Genomic DNA, 26,633 nt, shown 5'->3' with positions numbered 1-26,633 from the left:
AACCTCTTCTCTACTTCACGTGTGCACTGGTAATTCTCTCAAATGTCACATCAAAATGGATCTCATTTAAGAAGGACCGCTCTCTGAATTGCAGGTGTGGGTGGACAATGTATTTTAAAACAGTCTAGAAAAGGGCTGAGTTTTGAACCATCATAGTTTTTTGTTCACTGTTAGAATCCAAGCAAGAAGGATGTTTAAAAAAATACATTAACTTCAAACTGGAACAATAAGGCATCCACTACGTTTTAGTCATCTAATTTAAAAATATGTATGAAAAATATTTTGTATATCAGCGGTTTATCCCCCCTCCATGGCACATATAGTGCAAGGCAGTAATCACATATGGCACAATAGCTGGAGTATAATCACCTTTATTTTTATTTTCCTGATGTCACTCTTTTAGCCCTTTGGTTTATGACTGGCAAACCGAGTGGAGACAGGCAAAGGGGCGGGGAGGAGAGGAAAGGAAAAAGCAAGGGAGGGGTGCAAACAAATGATGTGGATCCCTCATTGTTCTTTCTCTTTGCCCTCATTCCAGTCAGGGTAATAAGAGAACATTGTGATTTACTGTCAGCGAAGCGCAAGAGTGCATCAGAGAGAATCCACTGCAGCAGGGGCCATTAAAATAGATTTAACTTCCCACAGTATTAGGCCAGATGTCTACACTTCTATTATATTTCAATCAGCCATGACCTTGGTCTCACTGTGATGAGAAAGATCACAAAGAGAGTGAGTGAGGGGGAAACAGGCAGAAAACCAATAGAAATATCAAACTATTTAGTCCCGCTAAATCCCTCTGCTCCATCGTGCTGCATTTCAAGTGAGAGGCTGTGACGGAAATAGAGGCAAGGATTCAACTTCTGTTAAAAGAGTGTATGAATCATTGAGCGCTCTTGTGGTGCTGATAACTTGCTTCTTTTTTAGAAGGATAGCGGCTGTTCTGCAAGAGGGTGCATTTTAAGCAGCAGGCTGTAAAATGCGGGAGACCGTGGGGTCGTTTTGATAGTCTTGAGTCAAGTCTTTATTGACACTGTGTTTCTCTTCGGTCTAATGATTAGCTGGCTGATGGGACCATTCCGAGAATGTTTCTAATTCTTTTTTCCTCCCCACCATGTACCATCTTTAAATCAGCTCGTGCATCCACTCAATGCTTATAAAAGCAGAGCAAAGGTTACTGCTTGTTCTATTTCGGAGCATGACGGTAATTGGACTTATTGGCGGGCATGGGCTGACCTACATAAAGAACTACCGATCCCTGGCTACAGCTCTTTACAGTCCCTCTAAGCATAGGCGTGCATGATGTGCCGATGGGACTCTGATGTTCCTCCAGCACTGTTTTCATATATCGATTTTACTGTACGTACTGCATTTTTGTGTGTGTGCTAAAAACAGTGTTTAGCCTGACTAGACAAAAGTGAGCACTAAGATTTGAATATATTGTGAGACTCTCCTGACCTAGCCAACGGCTCCATATGACCTCAAAGAAGGATTGAATTATGTGTGGGCGTTTTCAGACTTTTGATTTTTATTTATCATTCTTTGTCTTAAATGTCCATGCACAGCGCTGAGAGATGGGCAGAATCTCTAAAAGGTGACGAGTGTGGTAGTGGGGCTATAATAGTGCACTCTGAGTCATTGTTGAGTAACGACGCCTTCGCCTACATTGGGTGTGTGGTGTACAGAGAGGTGACTCAGACAGAGATGGAGGAGGTGCTGATGGTGGGGGTTAAATGCTGACATCAGCTGTTCAAATAGGCCAGACCACATCTGGACGTCAATTAACCAAAGTCACAATATTATCACGTCAAATGGTGTGCATGGAAAAGTTGATAGTGGTGGTTTTGACAAGTCGGCCATTGTCACATTTAAAACAGAAATGTCTCTTCTCTTGTTTTGAGAACCTTCAAAATAAGAAAGGATCTGACTCCTGACCCATCTCATCATAGCATGCAAATAATATGCAAAGCATCTGAAACTCTTTCCCTATGGAGGCCTTTGTATGTCATATCAAAAAATCAAACGATAAATAAAAGCAGAGTTTCAGAACATAAGTGGAATAAAGGTCACTACACATTCTGAATCGTGGTGTTGATCGACCAGCATTAAAGAAGAGGAGCCCCCTGAGATGTCTCCTTGATTTACATAATGAGCAGATTAACGTGAATGTGCATGCTCACAACAGCACACGAATAAGCATGTGCATTGTCTATAAAGTTGTGATCTGAGTCTAAGTAGAAGTATAAGCTTAAGTATAAACTAACAATAGAAGGTGTCTTAATGTGTGATGAGCAGGCAATACAGGATGTTTATAAACTGCATAATGTGCCCATTATGCTTAATGTACAAAAATAGAAACACAAACATGTGTCCCAATATTAAGATTTTGTTTATGATGTACAAACCTTGTCATGTGGAAAGCATGAATAAACACATGTTGATTGTACTATTTGCAATTGCAGAAAATATTTACATACATACATTATAGACGGTAATAAAATGTTGATGAACTATCAAGATTTGTCCATAGAATGCAAGAAAGTGAAATGAAATGAAAGAAAAAAAATCCAGGATCCAACAATGCAGGATGCCTGTAAGAGTATTTAGCTCGCCACATACCACAATTTTTAGACCATATGGCACACCCTAGTATGAGCCACACCCACCATTGTTTCATAAATAAGTACCAGGGTTCAAAGTGGGGAAAACGTCGTGGTTATAGTAAAAAGAATTACAGTACATGATATACTGTACAAAGTATGAGAATGTGACATCAAAAGTAAATTGATGATAGGGTGGAGTGAGTTGATGGCAACAGTAATTATAATAATAATAATATGAATATGTTTGACGTATAAAAAAATATGTTCTTCTTAGATTCAAGTAAGTTTTTGACCGGTCTGGCAAGCTCAAGGTTGACTAAGTCTTGCGGAGTGCAGCTGCAATGAGCTGACTTGTGTGAAGATAGGATCAGGTTTGACATTCCCCTGCAAGAGTAAAACTAAACATAGCTGGAAATAAATCCTGCATAAGCGCAACAAACCACATTGTCAGCTGGGCACGTATTAGGTAATTTCATGGTGACACATTTAGCCAAGTTGTTTAATTAAAATGGAAAAAGGGGTGATGGATGAATTTGCTTACAAAATACAGTGATTCTGATTAGAGACAAATTGAGGTAAAAGAGTAACAAGGAGAATGATAGTCATTGAGGGACTTAAATGAGCAAGTTTAAACACAGCCTAAAATAAAAGAATGCAAAATGAATGAGGGTCATTCAATGAGAGGGAGAACACGACCAACTGTATTATAATACTGACGACTGGCCACTGCTCCATTGTTGATGGCCAAATAAAGACATATGGCACAGCAAGACACCTGCGAGCAGAATCCACAAGAAAAATCTTACTGCTTCTCTGAAGACCACAAAGCGACAAGTCGAACAAGAGCGAGGGAGGGCCACAAACTCCTTTTAACTTAAAATATAGTTCTCTACAGCTGCTTCTTTAAATCCACCTTTGTTGTCTCTCATTTTCTCTTCACTATCTCAAATATATATACACAAGCATGCATGTTAATTACAGGGTAGGTAAAAGCCAGACAAAATTTTCCCAAATATACATGTAGGATATGTCTGCAAAAACACACCAAAAGATCAGGCCTGGTATGAATCCGAAGAACACTTATTGTCCAGTTCGCCAAATTAGAAAATCTGTGGTCGCCGTTAAAGGTAGCCATTTTGGTTTTAGTGGCAAGTTTTGTCATGCAATTATTACCTTGCTGCAAAAATGTACACTAACACCAGCATTGCAAATTAAGATGCCTACTACTTCAATTCCTAGTCCATGTCAAAATTATGATTGCCCTGTTTAAAAAAATAAAATGAAAATCAAGGCAAAAAAGACCAATTGCATGTTTTAGTTTGCTATGTCGTCTGAATTAGAACTATATGTGATGCCATCCCAACTACTAACTCATCATCAGACTTCTAAAAGAGAAAAAAAACATTAATTCAACCATTCCAGTAAAGGTTTTAGACGGATACATACACAAATAGAATCTGCCCACCACATTTTAGCACTACGAGATGAATGAACCACATGGAAAACATCAATATCATATCGAAACTGTACAGTGGTCAGAACCTTGAAAACATCTTGTTTGAATGAAATGATTGCCTCCAAGCAGACAGTTAAATGCCCCCCTTTAAAGCTGTTTCTGATTAGCGGTTCTCTCTTTTTAAGAGCGCAGAGATGTTATGTGTAATGCAATCTCCTGCCTGTGTCAAACTGCTACCTCACTGTGTATGCTGTGGAAGACGCAAACAATGGACTCTCTGTTCTGGCTCCATGCACCTTTTTCATAGACATGCATCATGGTCAGACTCCTATATGCTCATGAATCCACAAGTTAAAAGATGTATTAAGGGGCACGTCTTTTATAAAATAAGATCCCTTTGAAGCTTGCATACTGTATGTCTGGAGTGCTTTCATAGAACAAATTATAATAACAAAGTATACACTTTGCTTGGGCGCATAATTACATTCAAAGCAATCCCGATTTCAAATTTAGGCAGAAAATTATTATATACTTGAAATTGATTGGTCTGATGTAACATCAAACGCCATAAAACCCAGGAAATCAAAAGCATCGGTTAAAATTATAACTCATTCAGAGTAGTGCACATTATTTTGTAATAAAACCTGCAAATTAAATCTATTAGAAACACAGAGGGGTGTGCAGAAACAAGTTTTTGTCATTTTGAATTTGAACTCATTAATTTGAAAATTTAACAGAACGTATTTTGGGGAAATCAGATCTTAATATTCATATAGCGAAATAAAATGTCCTGATGGAAAAGTCTCATCCCGCTGGTTAAGGAAAGCAGCTGATCACAAGTAATAGGTAAGATCTTTGTGTGTATTAAATTGGGAAGTAAAAGAACAAAGCAATAATGTTTTCATTATTATTTTTGTATGTCAGGTTGCAAGGAATAGATGGGAATTAAACTTGGAGCACATTTAGTGTTGATTTGACTCGCTCATGGAGGATGATGTCCCCAGGCCAGCCCTGTGGCAACATTCTCGCCCTCTATTGATCCAACCCCAAAACATTTATGTGATTTAGACGGTGGGAAATAAGTATGTTCTAATATCTCAACATTTCAACACAAAATTTTCACGTTTTCAGCACTTACTGTGTGAAGGTGTTTGTACAGTATACTGTTGGAATACTATTGAACTCATATTTTTTTTCCCAATTTGACATGCAATGCAACTCACTAATAAACAATGAGGGAGAATAAATGTATTTCCAAAAGGAGATTGCGAGCAGCGAAGAAATTGAACCGACGGCCAAAAGGAGACAGTGGAGTTTAATATTATGGGTATCGTTAAAGGAAAAGCTAAAATTATGAGGGGATATCTTTATCAAAATTAGCAATGTTCACAAATGTGAATTATAATTTTACCACCTCAATTTGTGCCAAATCTAACAGGGAATTCTATGGTTTTGCCATGGCGACCCGAGGGGAGAATTTGAAAGTCCATCAATGGCTCCAGTTAATCACACATTCAACTTGAATGGATTTAAGTGATGTGTTAGAACAGCTCACTACCACATAATAAGGAAGAGTATGGCAAGTTTAAAAATTGTCCTTTTATGGACCTTAGTGCCAGTTAAAGCCAAGTTCTGAATCATTCTAGTATTTAATGTTCATGCTTAGTATTTTTGATCAGAACCATCAACACTAGAGCCAAGCTATGCACACTTTAGCCCCTTTCACATTTCAAATGGTTGTGGTGCATTAAAGGATTTGGGGAATTAAAGCCAGAGAGTGAACTTGGTGTTTGTGGTGGGGAGTTGTGAGACTGGTGAGTAAGCTTCTCTTTGACATCACTGACAGAGCATCAACTGCAGCTGAGATGTTTTGAGAAGCCGAAATTGCTTTATCCACTAAGAAGCTATTTGTTGACACAACAGTGCAGACCTGCCGAGGCGGTCTGTGATTGACACGTGGCTTCCACAGCACAAAAAGTACAAAGCCGGACATTTATTCCAATTAGCGTGCACACATGTTCATGTACAAAATGACACAATTAGGGCAGCCCAGCAAATGTGGCTAATAATAATAGTCCCAGTCTGTAATGTGAGGTATAAGTAGACAATAAGTGTTAAAGCTCCCTCTCGACCTCCCATAACAGCGACTCAATCCCGACAAGTAAGGCAACCTTGCTACAAAACCACCTGTGAGTGTTTGTGGGAGGTTGCACCGATGTGTAACTCAAACATGATGGCATTTAGTGGAAGTGACTACAGTGATGCGAAGAAATTAAACTCCCGTAAATGTCAGGCCATATGCTCAGATCGAATAAACAGTACATTACCTCCTTATTTTTCCTCAGTTGCTTCAATACAATTGTAATTTATTACTAAATCAACACAATCAAGAGTTCTACCAAGTAATGGTCAAAAAAGCACAGAACGAAAGAAATACAAGCCAATAAGAAATAATGTATGAATACAATATGTTACCTAAGTTCAGAAAGTGACGAATGTTTGTCCGGATTTCTGTATGTACCTGCTTGTCTCGAGCTGTCATCATGAGCTTTCAGTAAGGTGCTAACTGATGCAGACAGTCCACCTTGCCATGTTTTTCCACACTCTTTCCATACTGCTGGATCAACACACCACAACGTTAAAAAATAGGCCATATGTCCAGCAGTGTCTTCCCGCCTAGCAGCTGGGAGCACTTAACACAGCGCCTGTCTGTTACTCCACAACTGTGACCATGACTGTGCATCCAGAAGGCAAGCAATATCATTGCCGTTGAAACCCATTTGATGAGGCTGTCATAAACTTTGAGTGACCTGTTGACACACATACTCATGGTATAATCCATATGCTGTGTATCCATCAATCCACCCATTTTCTTCCAGATTATGCCCGGTTTCAGGGGTGGGAGTTTTGTAAGGAAGTAAGGACTTTCAGTATAGTATCTAGTCCGAGTGGACCATGTTCCATGTTCAAGTTGAAGGAGTCCTATTGGGCCTTTCCGGCCTGTGGGGCTCCGGAGGCACCTGGTGGGTACCGACTAAACAAGCGGCATGCTGATCTAGTCGTCAGTGAGGCAAAAACCGAGGAATGGGAGAAGTTCAGCGAGGCAATGCAGAACGAGTTTGAAAAAATTCTGGTCTAACATCTGCTGTCTCTTGTGGGGAAAGCAGTGCACCATTTACACTTTGTATAGAAAAGATAGCGAACTGCTGATCTCATCTTGCGATGTCATAAGTCGGTGGGCTGAATACTCCTCAACTCCATCAACACACCTTTCCATGAGGAAGCAGAGCCAGGACACCCTGAGGTGGACTCCCTTATCTGTGGTGTTGAAGTCACTGAGGTGGGTAAAAGGCTAGTGAGTGGCAACGTCCTGGGGGTGAATGAGATTACCTTGGAGTTTTAAAGGCTGTGAATGTTGTGGAATTGTTGACTTGCAAACATTTCCTGGACAACTCTGGATTGGCAGACCGGGGAAGAGGAATCTTGGATTCAGGAGAAACAGTGTGGTTTTTAAACTAGCCACAGAACAGTGGAACAGCTTTGTAACCTCGGCAGGGTGCACATGGCAGCATGGGAATTCTCCGAATCAAGACTAAAATATAGAAACTACTTTTGTTATTATGACTTACAAAGCTTTCAAGTTCTGTAAATTCTGATCACTATTTTACCAACAATACATTTTGACTTTCTGAACTAAAGCAGGTGAAGGAATAACAAATATAATAATAATAATCAAAGTCATAACTCCCACTAGCAGAAGGCTTTCAATGCTAAGGCTTGTGTGGGTTGTCTTCACTGTTACCCCTGTTTCCTCCCACAAAGCAAGCACATTAGTTTAATTGAAGACTCTAACTTCCCATAGCTCTTAACTTGAATGTGTATATCCAAAGTCAGCTGGAGTCCAAGCATCCAGCTCCCCCGTGACCCTAAGCAGGTTGTATGGATTCAGAGACTATTCTACGTATATAAGGTAAAATGTAGGGTATGACTTTAATGGATTTTGTATTGACTATGTTTACAAAACATGTATTTTCTAAAGGCAAGTCTTACTTTTTTTTTCATTTTTGCCCTCAACCCTTTTATCACCACTAAAAAAGTCAACATCTTTCCTGGCAAACTGAGCTGTTAGAATTTCAACACAACATGACAAATTCATTGTACTCACGTAAATATAGACAGTGTTCGTTTTTATGTCTACAATGGCACAGGAATTATATAGTATACACTATTTAAACAATTGATGTGGGAACACCTACCTGGTTTGGTGACCGGAACTCTTGGTTATTGTCATTCATGTACATGTTGTCACCATCAAACTGCAGGAAGAAACAAAGAGGAAACATTGACATGGGATCCAAAATTTGGTTGAGCCAAATAAATAAATGCTAAGGGGGCTCTGTGCAGTGAAAAGCCCTTTACGGGTGGCCTGGCGTGTTAGTCTAATGACTTTGTCACTTTGGTTAAACCTTGTGCGTGGCATGAAACTGTCGGTAATTACCGTTCATTTGCAGGGCCGGTAATGAGGCTACATGAGCTCAGTGGTGAAAGATAGGCCGTTCCCTGTGGGCTATGCGGCTTGTGAGAAGGAGTATGAATGAATCAGCGCACAGCGGGTACATGCTGCGTCTTTGGGAGCGAGTTAACAAGGCATTGAAAGATCACTTGCTGCAGGTGCCAAAACACTGTCTGACGGGGGGTTAGGACTCCAAACCTGACCCATGACCCTGCTACGAGAGTGTAGGGAAACAATATGTACTGGGCCATCACTTGAGTATTAGATGCAACACGCAAGCTCTGATCTTAAGTACGCTAAAACGATTAATCCCAAAGGAATTCCCTGCAAAGATCAGCTGTGACGATGATGGAAAAAAAAATCCAACTAACACTGTTTTTAGCTCAAGGGAAAATGAGATTCCTCCCCGCAAACAACTCAGTAAGTGAACAGATGCAGTGTCAAGGTGATGGAGAAACTGCTACCCTGTTAAGAAGAGACGTATTGTGAAATGCCCTTGGCTTCCAAAGGCATCACACTTTTTCATAGCACGCAGCAAATGGAACAAACCTTGACTGAGCTGGATAATAACAATTGTGCGCGCACACAAAGACACACACGAAGAAACTCAATGTGTCAAATGAAGCCCCCTTTTTGTTTGCTGACTGAGGTCACTCTTTGTAATATCACTGCACAGAAGCCAGACAGCAGAGACAACATGATCAAACTCAACAGATTCCTCAGACGTTAGGCTACTGGGAGCCCTGTTTTATTCGAGTGTTCGTCTTTGTGCACACACAAAAAAAGAAGCTTTGAACACAAAATAAATGCATGGTGGGTAAAAGAGGACAAGAAATAAGATGATATCACAGTATCAGGTTTAAACAGTGACCGACAGGAGTACAGACCTTCATTAATATCTGTAATCTGCAAAATTAATACTCTATTTAAATTTAATTGAATAAAAAAAATTGAAAGCAGTTTTTCAGCATTTAGTTGCTAGAAAGGTTGAAAAACGATGACAGTTGTGTTGACAGGCTACTTTAGCTGAGGAAGTTTTCAAGGAACAGTATGTTTCTGTATTAAAACTGGCCTGCCTCCTACTGCATGAGTACTACATTGTTTTCATGCAGATTCATGGCGCGATTGAACGGAGAGGGGTGTCCTGTGCACGCGAACATGTAATATGCCATTTTCTGTTGATTCGGTCGGAGTGTCACCGTGTAAACGTGCCCTTAGTCAAACTGGCACTATGTACAGTACATTCCAACTTGTAGAGCTAATTATTCAAGTCACCTTCCAAAAGTTTTCTCTCTTGGATTTGTAGGACAACTTTATCATAATTCTTCTGTTGTTCTAAGTTACTTAAGTTGAAGAATTCTCTTGAGTGCAGTTAGATAATCAGATAATTCGAACAGCAAATTGAGTGATCCAATGAATCACATTTAACTCATCATTGAGTGAAAAGTGAACCTATTCCACCTGCATTGTAGTCCTGTAATCCCAATCAGTGACCTTCTGCAACAGAATGTGGCGAGGGTCAAAACTAAATAAAAAAAACTAACCAGATGTGTCAACATGGCTGCTCATAATGTATATAACAATGTATAAAGTCCAAATTCCCCAGCACCTTTGTCTGCCCTTTTCCCAATGCTTCACTTGCCTACTTAAAATGCCAATCTATCTTCGACCCAATGCTATCAGCTCTGCCATTACTCCACATTTACAGCAGAAATAATCTTTTCATTCACTGCTCTCCTGTTTCTCTCCACCTCCTCCTTTTTCCCTCTCATGTTACGATCGTATGCAACCTCTCGTTTCAGTTGCAGCCTGCCACAATTTCTCTCCCCTCTCTTTCTTCGGGGGGCCTTGGCATCGCTCGCTCCCCGGCAGTCTAATTGGGCATTCTGCCTGAGACAAGGGCCTCATTAAGCAGTAATTACACACATGTTGTTTTCGGCAAACATCTCTATTTGGATTGCTTTGCATGGTAATTGTTCAGCGGGGACCACTGCTTGCAATGTTTCCCTGTGTGACACGGGGTTCTGGGGGAGAGAGGAATAAAAAGGATGTGAGAGAGTAATAATACGATATGGAAGAGAGCTAAACGATGAACTAAAGAATGCATACATAAAAGGATAATAGGGAAGACCAAAGCAGAGGGCCTAAAAGGATGTAGGTGAGGTCCTAAATTGAGAGAGACAATGAATAATAGGGATTCACTGCAAGAGGCAAAGTGGGGGAGTAGTAGGGAGCGAGGATGTAAATGGGAAAGAAAGTAGCACACATAGCGAGGCCCACAACTAGGTCATGCTTCACAATCATCCACAATGCTAAGTGTCTCAAAGCTAATGAAGTCACAAGGTGGAAGTAAAGTAACTAGTATAGCCTGGGGAAACGTGTAATATTTACGCTGGGCTAATGGCGTACAACAGTGCTGGGAGCGTTTCATCCAGTCACAGGTGATGAGGGGGTAGGGGGCAGGGCAGTGACAGCAACAAGACTTGATCTGATTGATGGACAATCCATAAGCCGTACATAAAACCTTGTAGGCAACATCTTTTTGTGTGGGGGGTTGGGTACAGAAAGAAAAGTGCGAGCGAAGGAGAGAGGGACAAAGAGAGAGTGAGTGAGAGTTTGTGTCTGATGCGTCTACCAGTATTTTTTCTCATTACTATAATTGTTAAACTTTCAACACTATATTCACATAATAAAAAATGACATGCCGTGGACTGAATAATTCAACTAAGTAGTTCCAAATGCACTCACCATCTGCCACAGTTTTGCATTTTATAATATCAAATAATATTAAACCTGTAGTATAGCACTACATTGATTAGTAAGCAAATATGTCGTCTAGGAAATTGTTTGTGGCATTATCACTGTTTAATGTAAGTAGTAATAGTAACCTTATTTTTTCTAACAATAGCAACATTAAAAAAACATAGCTGTTTTAAAATGATGAATATAGATACTAAAAACAGATTATCTAAATTATCTTTCGAAATTCTAAAAAGCTTGAACTGACTCAATGTGTTGATCATATCATAAAAAATTACATTATGTAGTCAACTTATGAAACGAGGCCATAATGCATTGAGAAATCTCTGTTTAGCCAATATAGCGTATCTCTATATGGCCTTTACCACAAAAGGAACAACAATAAAACGTATCTTGTGTTACGGTTCCTACTAGATTTTCATTTATTCTATCAGTCATGTGTCATAATTATTTTGCATGTTTTTACTGTGAATATGTCACGGGTGAATTTCCATTTTTATCACCTTTTTTCCTATCTTAATAGGAGGACTATGAATGAAGTTACAACTATACTTTATAGGGTGTGGATCATTGCAGTGACTATAAAAGTGTAGAAAAGTAGTGTCTTAACACACACTCAACAAACTTTTAGAACTTTTCAATGTATATAAGAGAATATCAAGCAGAATGTGTAATACTTGTGACTTTAAAAGCTTTTTCCAGCACACCAAGTATCTAAAAATAATTCTCTTACCGAGCGGAATTAATAAGGCCAGAACAGTACACAGCCATTCTGTGAAGAAAGGGGTGTGGTGGTGGTGCTGGTGTATAGAGAAAGGGGGGTCCCCTCATGCAATATGCATGCTTCATCATCTTCACCCTCTTCTCTTGATTTCTCTTTCTACATCTCTTACTCGCTCCCTCCTTCTGTGTTCAATTAAACTGCAGAAGAGACCGAACAAACCTCAATCTGAGACAATGGGCCCCGGAATTTGAATGTTTTCCAATACACATTCAAACGGTAACCATTCTGCTACTGTTCCCCTAGCAAAAAAATAAATACTCTCCATCTTGAAATGTAAAAGTCTATCTGTATTTGAAGTCATCATTTTTATGTCAAGTGGCACAGTGGATGAGTGGTTATCAAGTCTGCCTCACAGTTGTGAGATCGAGGCTTGAATCACTGGTGGGTTCCGGGATGTGGGAGGAAACCGGAGTACCGAGAGAAAACCTACACAAGCCTGGAAAGAACATGCAAACTCCACACAGTGAGGACGGATCCCTGTACCCGAAAACTGTGGGGCCAGGGAGATAACCACTTGCTCACCATGCCATTATATTCATCTTATTTCATTTATTGTATTTATTATTGAATTTAAATGTTTGCAATTTTTGGCCTAATGTTGCAAATATTAAGGGAAAAAAGTGAAGAAGGAAGAATTGCTGTTTATTACAGGCAGTATATTTAGTGCTGTTAAATTTAAGGTCATATGAGAATACTCATATATAGATAATAGATTCAACTAATTTCTAGTTTCTTATGTTTTCATTGCAGATTCTTTAAAACTACCAGTTAAAAGAAAACTAGAAAATAATCTGGAAATTTGGGGTTTGGGGTGAATAATAATAAAAATAATTGTGAACCTTTTCTGGAGAGATCAGCCATCCTTACTTTATGTATAATTCAGTATATCACTATGTACATTGAAATCATGCAACTTCTTTCCATTCTATAAAAAGTATAAAGACCAAGATTGAGCAAGATGTTATCCACAAAGTCAAGGTGCAAAATCTATATGCTAACCAGCATTACCAAAACACCTGAAACGCTCCAAATGCAGCAGCACCACATACAATGTGCGAGACCCAGCAGGTGCAGGATAGTGCTATATTTAACTACTACATGGGCATTAAGAGGAAGTTAGTAGTTATCCCACCAGTCTGCCTTACGGTTACACATTCTGAGGTGATAATTTGTGTGCAAGTGTGTGTGCACGTGCACCAATACAATAGGGTATGTTGTTGAGGTTTCTCGGGGAAGGATGCAGAGCGCAAGGCATTTTAACGGTGGTAAACAGTGATGAGGTGTAGATAAAGGGCGGAGTGAATGTCACATTACCCCAAGCCCTTTGCCTCAGTGAACCACAGAATCAGATAACCTACAGCAGGGGAGGGGGGTTCTGGTTTCCACCTTCATATAATTGGTTATCTCAATGCAATCTACTGCTCGCTACCTCTGCACAGAATTGGAAAGAAAGAGGAGTGAGGGGGCTTCTCAAAAAAGTTTGAAATTTGACAGTTGTGGTAGGAAGGACACGTGATTTCAAGCACATAGTAGAATACTCATCTACTTTCATAAGTGTCCTCTTTGCCATTTTGTGCTATACAAAACCAGGAACATTGCTTTTACAGAAACAGTATATGCATAGTCTTAGTGCATTTGAATACAAATAATATTGCAACATAGTATCCCCAAGTTACATTGACAACATGTAGTATACGCGTATAGTGTATGTAGTATATAGTGTTTGGTTCTTCAGAGGAACAATTCCATGACTGATACAGACTTTTCAATTAAATTAATTAATAATTCAATTAAATAATATATACATATATATATACATATATATATATATATATATATATATATATATATATATATATATATATATATATATATATATATTTGGGGGCTTCCTCATTAACATTACCAATGGACAAGGCATGTGAATGCTTTCAAAGGTGTCTGTGGACATTTCTACACGAATATCATTCATGCTGCTGAAAAAACGTATAATTGGTTGACCCAGAAAATGTGGATAAGCTCATCTTTCTAGCCAAAAACTTTAAACTAGAATAGTTACACTTCTCAAGTTCAGGCTGATGCTGTTAAAGGTTAAAATTTGAGTTATTTGATCATTAATAATTTTGTTTGTATGCAGAAATTAATTTAATTCTTCTCGTTCAGTATTTTTCATTTTAAAAAGCTTAGTATTTTAAGGAAAAAGGGAATTTAAAAGAAGAGTCACTTAAACTCCTTGATCAGCAAACAAGTTAGACACAAAGGTCCAACATTTTAAACTGTGAAAGTCAAAGAGGCACACCTTTGTGAGTACCATTTTTGGGATGGGATATTTTATTCTGACTTTTCTGATTCAATGTTAATAATGATGGTTGTACAAGTGTGAAACCATGTAATTGAATTAATTTTGAATCGAATTCTATTGTTCTGGCATTATTTGTTTGCACTTGTGTTGCTTGGCCACAAGTGTGAATATACCATTTGCTTTTGCTTTTCATTTGCGACAGGCTATGTTCATTACAACTAGACATCATCATTTTAGGGTCTGTAGTCAGGTCAAATGTCTCCAAACAACTGTGCAGCACAAACAGGAGCAGTTTTCATGGTGTGGGGCTTGGCTAAAGTATCTTACCACTGCAGTGGGTAGTCTTTTCCTAGCTGGACTGATGCCTGGAGGGGGGGCAGAGTGGAGCCTGACCCCTCGTTCACCCACACTGTACCGGGCCTGTGGTTTGAGATAGAGACAGAGGGAGCGAGCAAGAGAGACAGAAGGGTGGGGAAAGAGTGGAGAGAGAGAGAGAGAGAGGACAAAAGTGGGGAAGGAAACGACATGGTGGGGCTTTAGTTTTGCGAGGTACAAGCAGGGCATTTGTACAGGAGCATTTCAATCCCCAAACACACACATAACACAAACCATGTAGTCACATAGTCTAAAATCTCCACATCCTTCACACTTCTGATGGGGAACGTACACTTGCAAGGAATAAAAATAATGGCATCAGATAACACAGTTATTCCTTCTTGTCGGGGTAGGTGAAGAGAGCTCGTGTACAATGGAGTTTGATGAGTTGACATCCCATCCACCCAAAATACAACCCCAGTCAGCCGACTCTTTACCACTGCATTCTTCGACACACTAACAAGCAGTCACAGAAAATCTGACAGAGCAGCAGCACAGAGCTGTGATTACTGATCGCAATGGAATAGGTTAAAATTCAAACATTATTTTATGTGATCAGATAAAACCACAGTTGTGAGTGAAGCATCTGTAAACCCTGGACTACATTTTTTAATTCCAAAAAAGAAGTTGTAAAAATTGGGTTGTTATGTATTGTACGTGTATTTCATAATTGAGTAACTACCAGTGGTGACCAATCCCTGCATAGTCAGCAGCCTACTAATCTAAAAACTAGCCCAAGAATAGCTACAAAGGAGCTAAAACTGAGCAAAAATACAGTGCATAGCTCCAAATCAGAAAAATATGTACAATTCCACAAATATGTCTGAAACTTGCTAAAACTGGCCCGCCTAAAATATTGTTTAGAAAAAAGTAGCCTTTAATTAGACCAAACCAGTCTACAGACATTACTAACCCAAAACAAGCATAGATGTAGTATTTGACCTCACCAAAATTATATCTACAGAATGCAATAAAAAAAAAATCTAGCTTTCCTCCAGTAGATTATTTTTTTTCAAAAAGGTATAACCACACCCCCAAAAAAAATCAAATGGCATTTTACGGTGACTATTATTAATGTGTAGTACTGCGTACTGGACTAAGGCAGATGCAGTTATTTGCCAGTGGGAGCTCTAAGGACTAACAGAGTACCTGGACAAAACCCACATTGGAAGGAGGCAAACTCCACACAGGAAAGTTGGAACCCACCGGGAATCGAACCCTCGATCTCCGAACTGTCGGGCGGACGTGCTAAACACTAATGCACAGCCCACCACGAGGATGAGTGGTTAGTTATTAGTGCCCATTTAGACAGTCTTTGGAGTGAGTCAGTGTGGGAAGATATGTGCATTTTTAATATCTTTAAACTGAAGAGCCAGAAGAACACAAACGACATGAAATAATAAAAGGCATTTCACCTTAGCACTATGCAGGCTTCTCAATTATTTACCACTAATGAATGGCCTTGGGCAATATTCATCCTAAGCACAATATCAACCACCCCAGGGAGGCTGAATCAGCTCGCTGAAATACTTAAATACATTTACTCAATTATGCTCACTGTCCCTAATGTCAAAGAGACAAGCATGTACAAGCTTTCCTCCTCTCCAGCACCACCCCCAAACGACCATCTGCTCACATTCAAACATGATACTTCCAGGAAGCAACGCAAAAACACTGACGGCTCATTCAGGAAAGAAGGAATCTGTTTTTTTTCCTTCCGTCTTTGGGATAAATATATATACATACATTTTCCGTACCACTTATCCTCACAAGGGTCGCGGGCGGGGGGTGCTGAAGCCTATCCCAGCCAACTGTAATTTTAAAAAATGTATTCTTTTCCAAAAACATGGTAACGGCATCAGCTGGCACCGAACAGTCTTGGAATCGGAAGCAAAAAAAAAGATACTGTGCAATTCTAGTCTTTAGAACACATTCAACTATAACAACTGCGTAATTGCATTGTATGTTATTTTATTTAATCCATGTTATATACATTTATATCATAATTTTAGTTGGACCTGAAACTATACTGTCTTGATTACTAATGTTTTTATTTATTTATAGGTGAAAAACAAAATCCACTCAACACAGTAAAGAGCATTGGAACAAGATTTGGCAATTTTCTATTTGTCAGTGTTTGGCTGTAAATATACCAACATGGAATTACATTGTAGAGGAACTGTTTCCTAGAAAACTAGTAAATTACATACAGTGAATAAAATAGAGGGGAAAACAGAAAGGAAATGAGGGAGAGTTTTAAGGGGAAGATACATACTATTTTCATTTTAAATGCTTTAGGGATTAAGGCTTGGTGTTCTTGAAAAACTGAATTAATATAATCCACCATTTGCATTTTTTTTTATCTCACAAAGGAGGCACACGCACACACGCACACGCATACACACATGCACAACCCCTCTATCCCACACCACCTCCACTCTTTTCAAGCTCCCCCTCCCCCATTCTGGGTCAGCACCCACATAGACACACAAACTCATATGCACATCATGCATACACACCGTCATCATTAAGTACAGGCGGGTGCGTGCGCACACACTTACTAAGTGCACGCACCCACACACACACGCATTGAGATCAACCTGCTGCCATCTGCTCTATGCGCTCTGTACAATACATTATTCACTACAATATATCACATCACATTCCCTCAATGTCACAGCCCTACACTGGTGAGGACTGAGAGAGGGGGCAAGGAGGGGAGTGGGGTAGGTAGAATGGTGGAGAGCAGAGTGCAAACCAGCTATTGTACTCAGAAGGGTGAGAGAAAAAGGTGCCACACACAAGAGCACTGCTTGGCTAACTACCTCTGCCCTGTACTGCTTCCTATTGATTTTGTCCCTTCATCAAGCACTGAAGTAACAGTCCCAATACACACAAAGTAGAATACAACCAAACTCATAAATAGTAGTTGTCATTTTCACCACATAACATCTCGTAGTGCCATTTTTCTCAGTTGCTTTTTCTCCCTGTTCAGTCCTCTCTAAAACTTGTTCTCTGCAACTGCATTTGCACTAAATGAATAGGATGGATGAGATGGGATGTGAAATGGGAGAGAGACAGAGACAGAGAGAGAGACTGAGAGAAGAGAGAGAGAGAGAGAGAGAGAGAGAGAGAGAGAGAGAGAGAGAGAGAGAGAGACAGAGACAGAGAGAGAGAGAGAGAGAGAGAGAGAGAGAGAGAGAGAGACAGAGACAGAGAGAGAGAGCGAGAGAGAGAGAGAGAGAGAGAGAGAGAGAGAGAGAGACAGACAGACAGACAGACAGACAGACAGACAGACAGACAGAGAGAGAGAGAGAGAGAGAGAGAGAGAGAGAGAGAGCGAGAGAGAGAGAGAGAGAGAGCAAGGATGGAAAAAAAATCTTATCCATTCATTCACTCAATTTCTGAACCGCTTATCCTCACAAGGGTGGCGAGGGGTGGTGGAGCCTAACCCAGCTAAGTACGGGCACCAGGCGGGGCACACCCTGAATCGGTGACCAGCCAATGGCAGGGCACATGGAGACAGACAACCATTTACGCTCACATTCATACCTAGGGGCAATTTAGAGTAACATTTCCTATAATCCCTGTAGCTTTGGAAGCCAAATCGAGACCACCACCGGCAAGGTCTTGGAACAGCTATCTGGTTGGTACCAGAGTTTGCTGGTGTGCCTTCACACCAGCCTAAAAGGTGCGCACCACAGTGCATGTGCCAATATACCTCTGGTCTTAAGTGTTAAAGTTAAAAGTCTAATAAAAAAAATATATATATATTTGCATTAAAGTCATTGTTTTGCCAGAAAACACTTATTTTCTGCCCTTTGCGGTCAGAACCAAGTTTTGAAAGGGGTTAAACTTGTTCAACTGCTGATTACCAAAGAACTGAGGTAGCACGATCCCTTTCTCATGATGAAAAGGGCGAGTACAGATATGCAAGTCTTAAAAAAACAAGCAAAAAAAAAAGAAGCCAAATGCACTAAACCTGCAGGTAAAGTGGCAACTTCTGCTTTTAAAATGTCCAGGTAGGGAATGACCTTATCGCTCACTTGCAGCACTCCATACCCATTCATATGATCCTCTCCTTCGTGCCTACATTCTTAATTCATAGTTTAGTAATATACACCATAAATTTCAGATTCAAATATTATTCTAATAAATGTCAGCCAACAATGACAAGAACATATGTAAACAATTGCCGTTAGGTTTGTTTATATGATCCCTCTCTCTCTCTCTGCTTGTTTGGTACTGTTCCACGCACATGTACATGTTATTTTTGTATATGGAAGAGATGTGGGACAGAACATCTGGGAAGCCCACACTTGACTTAGTACTGACCTGTTTTGCAATCACCGGCTATTGAGCTCAAAATATTCTTTCCACTTGACTCACAAGCTCTGCCGAGTGGCAATTAACCTTGCTGCAGAAATGTCGCAAGCAGTTTTCCAAACTGTACAAAATGTCACATCAGGTGAACTTATTAAAAATATACTAATACCTAGTTATTTGACTGCATTAATATATTTTACACTTCGGACAGGTGGACTATTAAGAGGCATCGTGCTTGTCCAAACAGATCTTTCACAAGGTGCGTGGAGTGGAATTTCTCCCTTGCACTCATCATTTTTTTCCCACACTCCACACCCCTCCATCCTCCACCCAGCTTTTCCCAGATGCTCCCGGCTCTTGTCTGTGTTTGGGCTGCGACTGTGAGGGGTCACCGCCTGCCTTGTTCTCACATGCGCACGTGGTGTGTGTGCGTGTGTGTTCTTGTCTGAGCAACAGACCGCACGCATTGTACAGCAAATTTTGCGTGTGCTTGCGTACGTGCAAGAGTGTCAAAAATAAGCTTGGGGATTTCTCAAAATATCAAAACCTTCTTAAGCATGCGTCCCTGTGAGTATGTACAGTATGCGTGCGTGTGCGTATGTGTGAGTGTTGCAAGCCCAGTGCCAGGCCTCTTTAATGAGTCTGTCAGGCGCTGTTAGCGACGGCGTGCTCCCCTGGCTCGGCGCACTCCCACAGACACACTGTGATTAGCCGGGCCAACGGCACACCGCCGAGCTAGATTAAACACTCACCACGCCGTCAGGGAATGAACACACACACTGATTTAGACACACGCACATGGCTTTTTCAGCATTGCGCCTATTACCCAACTCTGATACCGTAATATGTACTTGCCCTCCACAGTAAGGTGTTGCGGTCGCTAGAATATAAAGGAAAAAAAGGGGAATTAGCAGAAGGTGCTAATATTTTGATAATCTGTTCGTCTTGATTGAATCTCTGTCTGCCACTAAATTCTGAGCACCAGTCTGAATTAAGGATAGCCACTACAACTCCACCAGCCTTCTAGGGCTTCATTAAAGCGACATGATACACTAATTACAGGTAATGAGCCTTTAATGAGAATCCTTGATGAATGAGTAGATATGTAAATGAAGGGCAGGCCTGAGGGCAAGTCGTAATCGATTCCCCAAGGGTCTGATTTGTCTGCTTGACCGATCCAACAAGATCTTCCAGATAAGCATCGATGACCGGACCAACAGGAGAACATAATTGTGCTACATATGATTTAACAATTAAGTTGAGTATTTGGCTACATCTAGAATGGCCCTAAGAGCCTAGAAAAATCTTTATCCATTCATCCAAAAGGACAATTGTGAGGCCAAACATTGATTTTGGACCTGAGAGAGGATCTACTGGCAGCCTTATGGTGCCCATTTCAAAACATTCCTTGAGACATGCAGGGTCGTTGCTTGATTCACAATTTTCTCCAATTGGAATTGCGTGACCCTCTCTAATATTATGCAATCTTGCTTCCTTGTCCTCATGAATTAAATCTGCTGAGCCAGAAACAATATCATTAGGGCATATATGCAGCTACAGCACAAACCCTGTTAGCTCCATGAAGCTCACTATTTCCATCCATGGGGTAAGTCACTAATCACTCATTTATAGTACATTAGAAAATGTGTCAAACAAAAGAGATGTAAAATATTTATTTAAAAAAAAAAAGATGCAAATATGTTAAGTTCACAAATTTAAAGTTCTTAACCTGATGCAAATAGATTTTTGAAGATGACTTTCTATTAGAAAATGTGTAAACATTTGCAAATTGTCTTACAGTCAATGGTTAATAATTTGTGCTTAGGGATGATTACTATTGAACATTTTCAGGTACAGAGAAAAATGAAAGCTTACTAGAATACTGTCACATGTATATCTACTAGTTTCAACAACAGCCACCTACAAAATGTCCTTGGGGATCTAAATCAGATTAGTTATATTGACTTCATAGCAGTTCATATGCATAACACATTTAACAAGAAATAGAGAGAGCAAAAGTCCCTACAGCAAAATTTTCCCTTGTGGTAGCGTCTACTCCCCCTCACTTGCTGCCTCTCGAGCCGAGTGGCCTGATTTTACCCCTCTGTGTGGCACATGGTGGTTTTCCTTGTCACATACCTTCATTTCCAGCTGTCATTCTAAAAGGTACAGTTAAAACGGCAGAGTTACTGAATAGCTCTAACTGACACTCTCAGATTTTCTTACTCTATACTCTTCATTTTTAAAGACCAAGTAAAAAATAACAACAGCAATCTATTAGTTGTTGAATCATGTCCGAGGTGTACGTGGGTTTTCGCCCAAAGTCAGCTAGGATAGCCTCTAGTTCACCTGAAGCCAGGCGTATTGCAACATGAAAGGTTAAAGGGGGCAATTGCTACAGGTCTCAAGTTGAAAGGGGTCCAGGGGGATAGCTGACATTGGTTCACAGCAATGAAAAAGCACTGCTATGACGGAGTAACGACAAAATGTGGCTGTCAACAACACTAGCGATGGGGCCCCTTCCTCACAATGTTGAACAATGTTGACTGCTGGGACTGATCTCTGGGAGATAGTTGATACTTTGATGGTCTATTTCCACAATACAAATTTCATCAGTCCATGGAAGAGGTATCTAATGGGCCTCTTGGCTCTTTTTGAGAAAGTAAGAACCTTCTTTTTTCACTCATTCAACTTCCATACGAGGTTGCTGGAGCCTATCCCATCCAACTTCGGGCAAAAGGCAGACTACACCCAAGACTGGTCGCCAGTCAGCCATAGCGCACACAGAGTGACAGATGAGCATTCGCACTCCCAATCAGGTGGCTCAAGAACCTTCTTTAAATCAAATTATTCACTTTTTTTAAGTTCAACTCTTTGGTGAGGGTGTATACATTGCGAAATAAGACCATTTTGTTCATCATTTATTTTAATTTATCAGGTGTTTCTATTAAGACATATCCTTTAATTAATAGAATGTAACTGTATTTTCTCTTAACCATGGTCCATTTTGGGGCAGGGGGTGTCTCTTTTCCTGGGAGGCCCATTGGGTCTAGAAACATTCTAATGAATGGATCCATGCAAGAATGGTTCATCAACATGTATTTATGTCTTTTCTTTACCTTGAACTGCATTTCACCTTCCCCTTAAGCAGATTTTACAGTATGCCTTGCGCACCAACTTCTGCTTCTCTTCCCTGCTTCAATTGTGTACAATTTGCTAGAGCATAATGTAGTAATTGTTTTTTGCCTCTGGAGGGAAACTGAGTTGCTGTTGCAAAAAAATAGTAGGATGCACTGTGTGAATGCTTTCGAAAAACCCCATAAGACAATCCAGTTAGGAATTGGGACATCCTTTGAAAATATAAATGAATAATTTCCCCTCTTCTGCACCTGTATTGCATGGACTCTATTAGAGTGACTTTCAGTCCATATTTGTGTAGCCCTTAGAATACCTCACCAAGAAAAAGCATTTGGATAGCTTTTTCTAAAAATCAAAATAGAAGCTGCAGCCATAAAAAAATGACTTATTGAACCAGCTATTCTTGACCCACATTAAAATACCGTGGGGCTTCGCAAAAAGGTATGAATACGATTTGGTCTATAGTCCTCTTTTTTTGTTACCAAGTAAAGAATCATGACTAGCATTAACAAGGCATTGTGGATATTCTTCCTAACTACATTTAATATTATTGTAAATAATGGTAATTTTATCCATACATTCCCCGGCACAGCTAATCATGGGTAAGTTGTAGCCTATCCCAACTGACTGAGGGCGAGAGACAGACAAGCCAGAAGTAGTTACCATCCAATCACAGGGTAACTGTACTGTAACATTATTCACAAATTAAAAGTTAATACAAGTACAGATGGCTATTGTTGGCCCGTCATCAAAAGTGCATATGTAAAAATAACATGATTTCAACATAAGATGATAAATTATTTGTTTTCCAGTTGCTATTCTTGTTGTCTTGTAGAGTCGATGGGAAAATGTAAGTTATTTCCCATTCAGTATTCAGTGGGCACTGAACCGCTGATGGAAATAGAGCGAAAGCTAATACGTCCTTGTCAAGCTCGTCAGTTGTGCATTGAGATGGTGATTCTGTTTCCAGTTCAAATCTGTATGGTAGAATCTTATCTTAAAAAAACTTATTTCCTCTTCTGACCCACTTTCAACTTCAACTCATCGCAAGATAAAGTCAACAAGTCTCGACTACCGCCCTGACTACAGGAAAATTGCTACATAATATTTATTGATTTATGAAACTCTTTATAACATATTTTTAAATACCTTTTGAGAAGATACACCCATTTTAATTAGTGTGGAAAATTGTGACAGTGAGACTTTAACGATAAATGAAAATAAGATGTACTTGAGACATAGTAAGATAAATCGGCATACTCGTTCAATGTGGTCTCTAAAAACAGACTGGACATGTTTTCAATCATTTGAAATGTATTTTGAAAAAGAATAACTATAAATCAAATCCAAAACACTGACTATAAACTAGAACGATTGCGTCATTTTAAGATTGAGATCATAGATAAAAAGACGTAGGTCAATTTTGATGATGAGCCGTGACATATTTAGATGACTAAACAGAGAGGCTATTCAACTTGACTAATAATTTGGCTAAAAGTCTCCCAAAAAATTCCAACATAAATAAATTAAATACAGTTAACTACACACTAAAATATAAAATATGATTCCATTCAAAATCATCAATTCAATGCGGACAAAACGAAATAAAACTCTCAAAACACACACACACACACCTCAGAAACATTCATAGGCAACAATAAAATATAACAACAACAAAAAATCATATTGTCTTTGTCAGCTGCTAAAAACAAGTTTTATTAAGGAAGTGTTTTTTTTCCTGTACGAGTTCTTCAACCAGTTTAATGGTACCAGTGCTTCTGTGTGACTTAAACCTTTGGCAGTAAAAATGCATGATGTTTTTAAGACATGGTACAGAAATATTATACTATCCTTTTCGACTTTATGGAAAAGATTTTTGAACAGAATTAACATTCATCATCCTTTGACCAATACAAGTGACCTTGCCATGCACTCTACTAGAAGCAATTTTGATAATAGATGATTATAGTTGATTGAATTACAAGTGTTCAAAGATGAAATATGGGCCCTTAATAGAAGCCCCATTGCAGGGCAAACTGTGGATTGAGCTTTTGTAGTCTTAACCAGCAAAAATCCTTTCCAGATGTTTAGAAGTGGATAAAATTCTTCCTCCAAAAGACAAATATACATTGAGATTACAAACGATAAACAATGACATGCCACAAGATTCCTTGAAGTTCACTGTCCACTTTAAACTCCAGCTTGCCTTCAGTGCCACGTACATTTCCTCTTTGTTTTGCCACTCAATCCTCATGTTACTCTAAAATGCCAATGCATACAGATCGACAGCATACTTTCCATGTCAACATATTACGCTGATGTCCAATTGGTGGGGCATTCTCAACAAACAGGTAATCATTCTCAAAAGTTATGCCACCCATCTAGCCAGTCTCGCCCAGGAAAGGATACATTACAAAAGACATCAAATTGAAGAATCTACACTTTTGACATGATCCATGTTGCACAAAGCCTTAATTGAGCATGCAAAATAGATAGGAACTGGCGGAAAAAAAATCCATACACAACACAGGAGAACCAACCTGAATTCGAACCCAGGGCCCCAGAACTGTGAAGCCGACGCAGTAACCACTCATCTGACAGGCCTCCCCAAATCTACATACATCTATTTTTTTTGTCAGGGGATGTACAGAAAACAGTAATTGTACTTATCTATTAAATCTACTGAGAACAACTGCTGCTGCAACAAAGTGCTGTACATAAATGTTGTATAACTGAATGTGAAACAGAAAAAGGTAAAAAAAAGTCAAATCAAACAATGAATTATTCTCGTCGATTTTCAGTCCGTTTTTGTTATTGATGAGGTTAGATTGAATGCGACTTGCCAATGAAAAAATAATCTCTGCACAGTAATTCACAGTAGCAAAAGAGGTGTTTTTATTGCGCCAGGGTTGCCCCTTTCTTTCTGAAATTCACAAGAAATCAACATTTCTAGCAGTGCATTCATTGGTGATGAAACTGGATGGACTATATGTGCTAAAAATTAACTTACAGCAACTGTCAATCATGTCATGCATGAAGCATTGTCTGAAGTGCCACATACAACATAGAAATCAGCTGGCAGACAGTCAGCTTTTAGCTTTACAGTCTTTTAAAATGCATGTTTATACAGTTGGGAAGTTGCCTAACTCCACTGTGACCCAGATAGCCTGTTTCATAACGGTGTCAGTTGCATAAAATAAAAAGTACCATCATTTATGGAATTCAGAAGTCATAGCCATTAGTATTATAAAATATATTATGCTAGGCATTTGTGGTTTTGTAATGCTCTCACAATACAGTAGGCAGTACTAAGACCTTGATAAAAATCCCTGCGTGGCAAAAATATAACAGTTCGTCTTGGTCCAATGACCCAAACGATCAGCTTGTGAAGAGGAGAGAGAAGCACTAATCTCATTACCTTCGCATGTGGCCCTGTGAGAATACTTACTGGCAAAGTAGTAAATAAATTAGCTGGGAATGGCCCATAGTTATCTGGGATAGGCTCCAGCACCACCAGACCCTTGTGAGGATAAGCAGGGTGGAAGATGAATAAAATGTCTGTTATTAGTTTTTCATGTAATTAAATCAAAGGAATTTTATAAAAGCATGTAAACTCTGTTTGCGACTGAGCCATTTGCATTTTTAATCAAGGCAGATTAATTCTAATAGGAGAGCTGGGCTAAGGCGATGACAGAGCAGTCCTATTGTATGTCTGTCACACTCATTTAATTCACTCATTATGTCCCATATCCTATTAGGATAATTGCCTTTTTATTCTCAATCAACAACCAGCACAGGCATTTTAAACATAATCTCGGAATGATGCACTCTTCAACTTAAACATGTATGATGTTTACCATCTTTAAAAAAAATGAAAAAAGCAAAAGATTTCAGTAGAGTAGCTCACCCAACACAAGTAAATGAGCCAACAAAAGTCTCGTAAAGGAAATCAGCCAACAAAGTCTGCAAATGAAATTCAAGGCTAGATCATCATTTAAAACACACTGGATTTCCTTTTTTTTTCAATCCAGCTTCAGGCAGTCAAATGTTACTTCTAACTGATTCATTCATTCATCTTCCATACCGCCCATCCTCGAAAGGGTGGTGGAGGTTGCTGGAGCCTAACCCAGCTGTTGTCGGGCAATTCTAACTGATAATTAATTCAATTTGCATGTATTTTTATTTTGGTAAATTTTTTCGACATTTATTTTTATGTTTGTTATTCATTCTTGAATCTTATTTTTGTATTCGAATTCAGTGTCTTTTTGTACTTATTTATGTATTTATTTCCAAATTGCCTTTTAACCTTTGATTTTTAACTCTTAATTTTGTATTCAGAGTTGTTTTTAATTTTCACTTTTATTCATTTATTTTTAATT

At 39.3% G+C, this 26,633-nt stretch overlaps 1 protein-coding gene across 3 annotated transcripts in view; it reads right to left on the bottom strand.

Annotated features, from left to right (window-relative positions):
* Positions 1-26,633, bottom strand: part of LOC144084905 (TOX high mobility group box family member 2-like) — a 69,356-nt gene that overhangs the window by 26,997 nt on the left and 15,726 nt on the right. For 2 of the 3 annotated variants that reach the window (XM_077613733.1, XM_077613723.1), the window contains exons 2-3: positions 14,743-14,835; positions 8,313-8,372 (exon numbers count right to left, since the gene is read on the bottom strand). In XM_077613733.1, coding sequence (XP_077469859.1) covers positions 8,313-8,372; positions 14,743-14,835 — 153 coding nt within the window. The remainder of the gene's footprint in view (positions 1-8,312; positions 8,373-14,742; positions 14,836-26,633) is intronic. The other variant, XM_077613741.1, reaches the window with a different exon arrangement.

Source organism: Stigmatopora argus, chromosome 1, assembly GCF_051989625.1.
Source record: "Stigmatopora argus isolate UIUO_Sarg chromosome 1, RoL_Sarg_1.0, whole genome shotgun sequence".
Classification (NCBI taxonomy): domain Eukaryota; kingdom Metazoa; phylum Chordata; class Actinopteri; order Syngnathiformes; family Syngnathidae; genus Stigmatopora; species Stigmatopora argus.
Note: the sequence above shows the minus strand (reverse complement) of the source record. Positions and strands in the feature narration are given on the sequence as shown.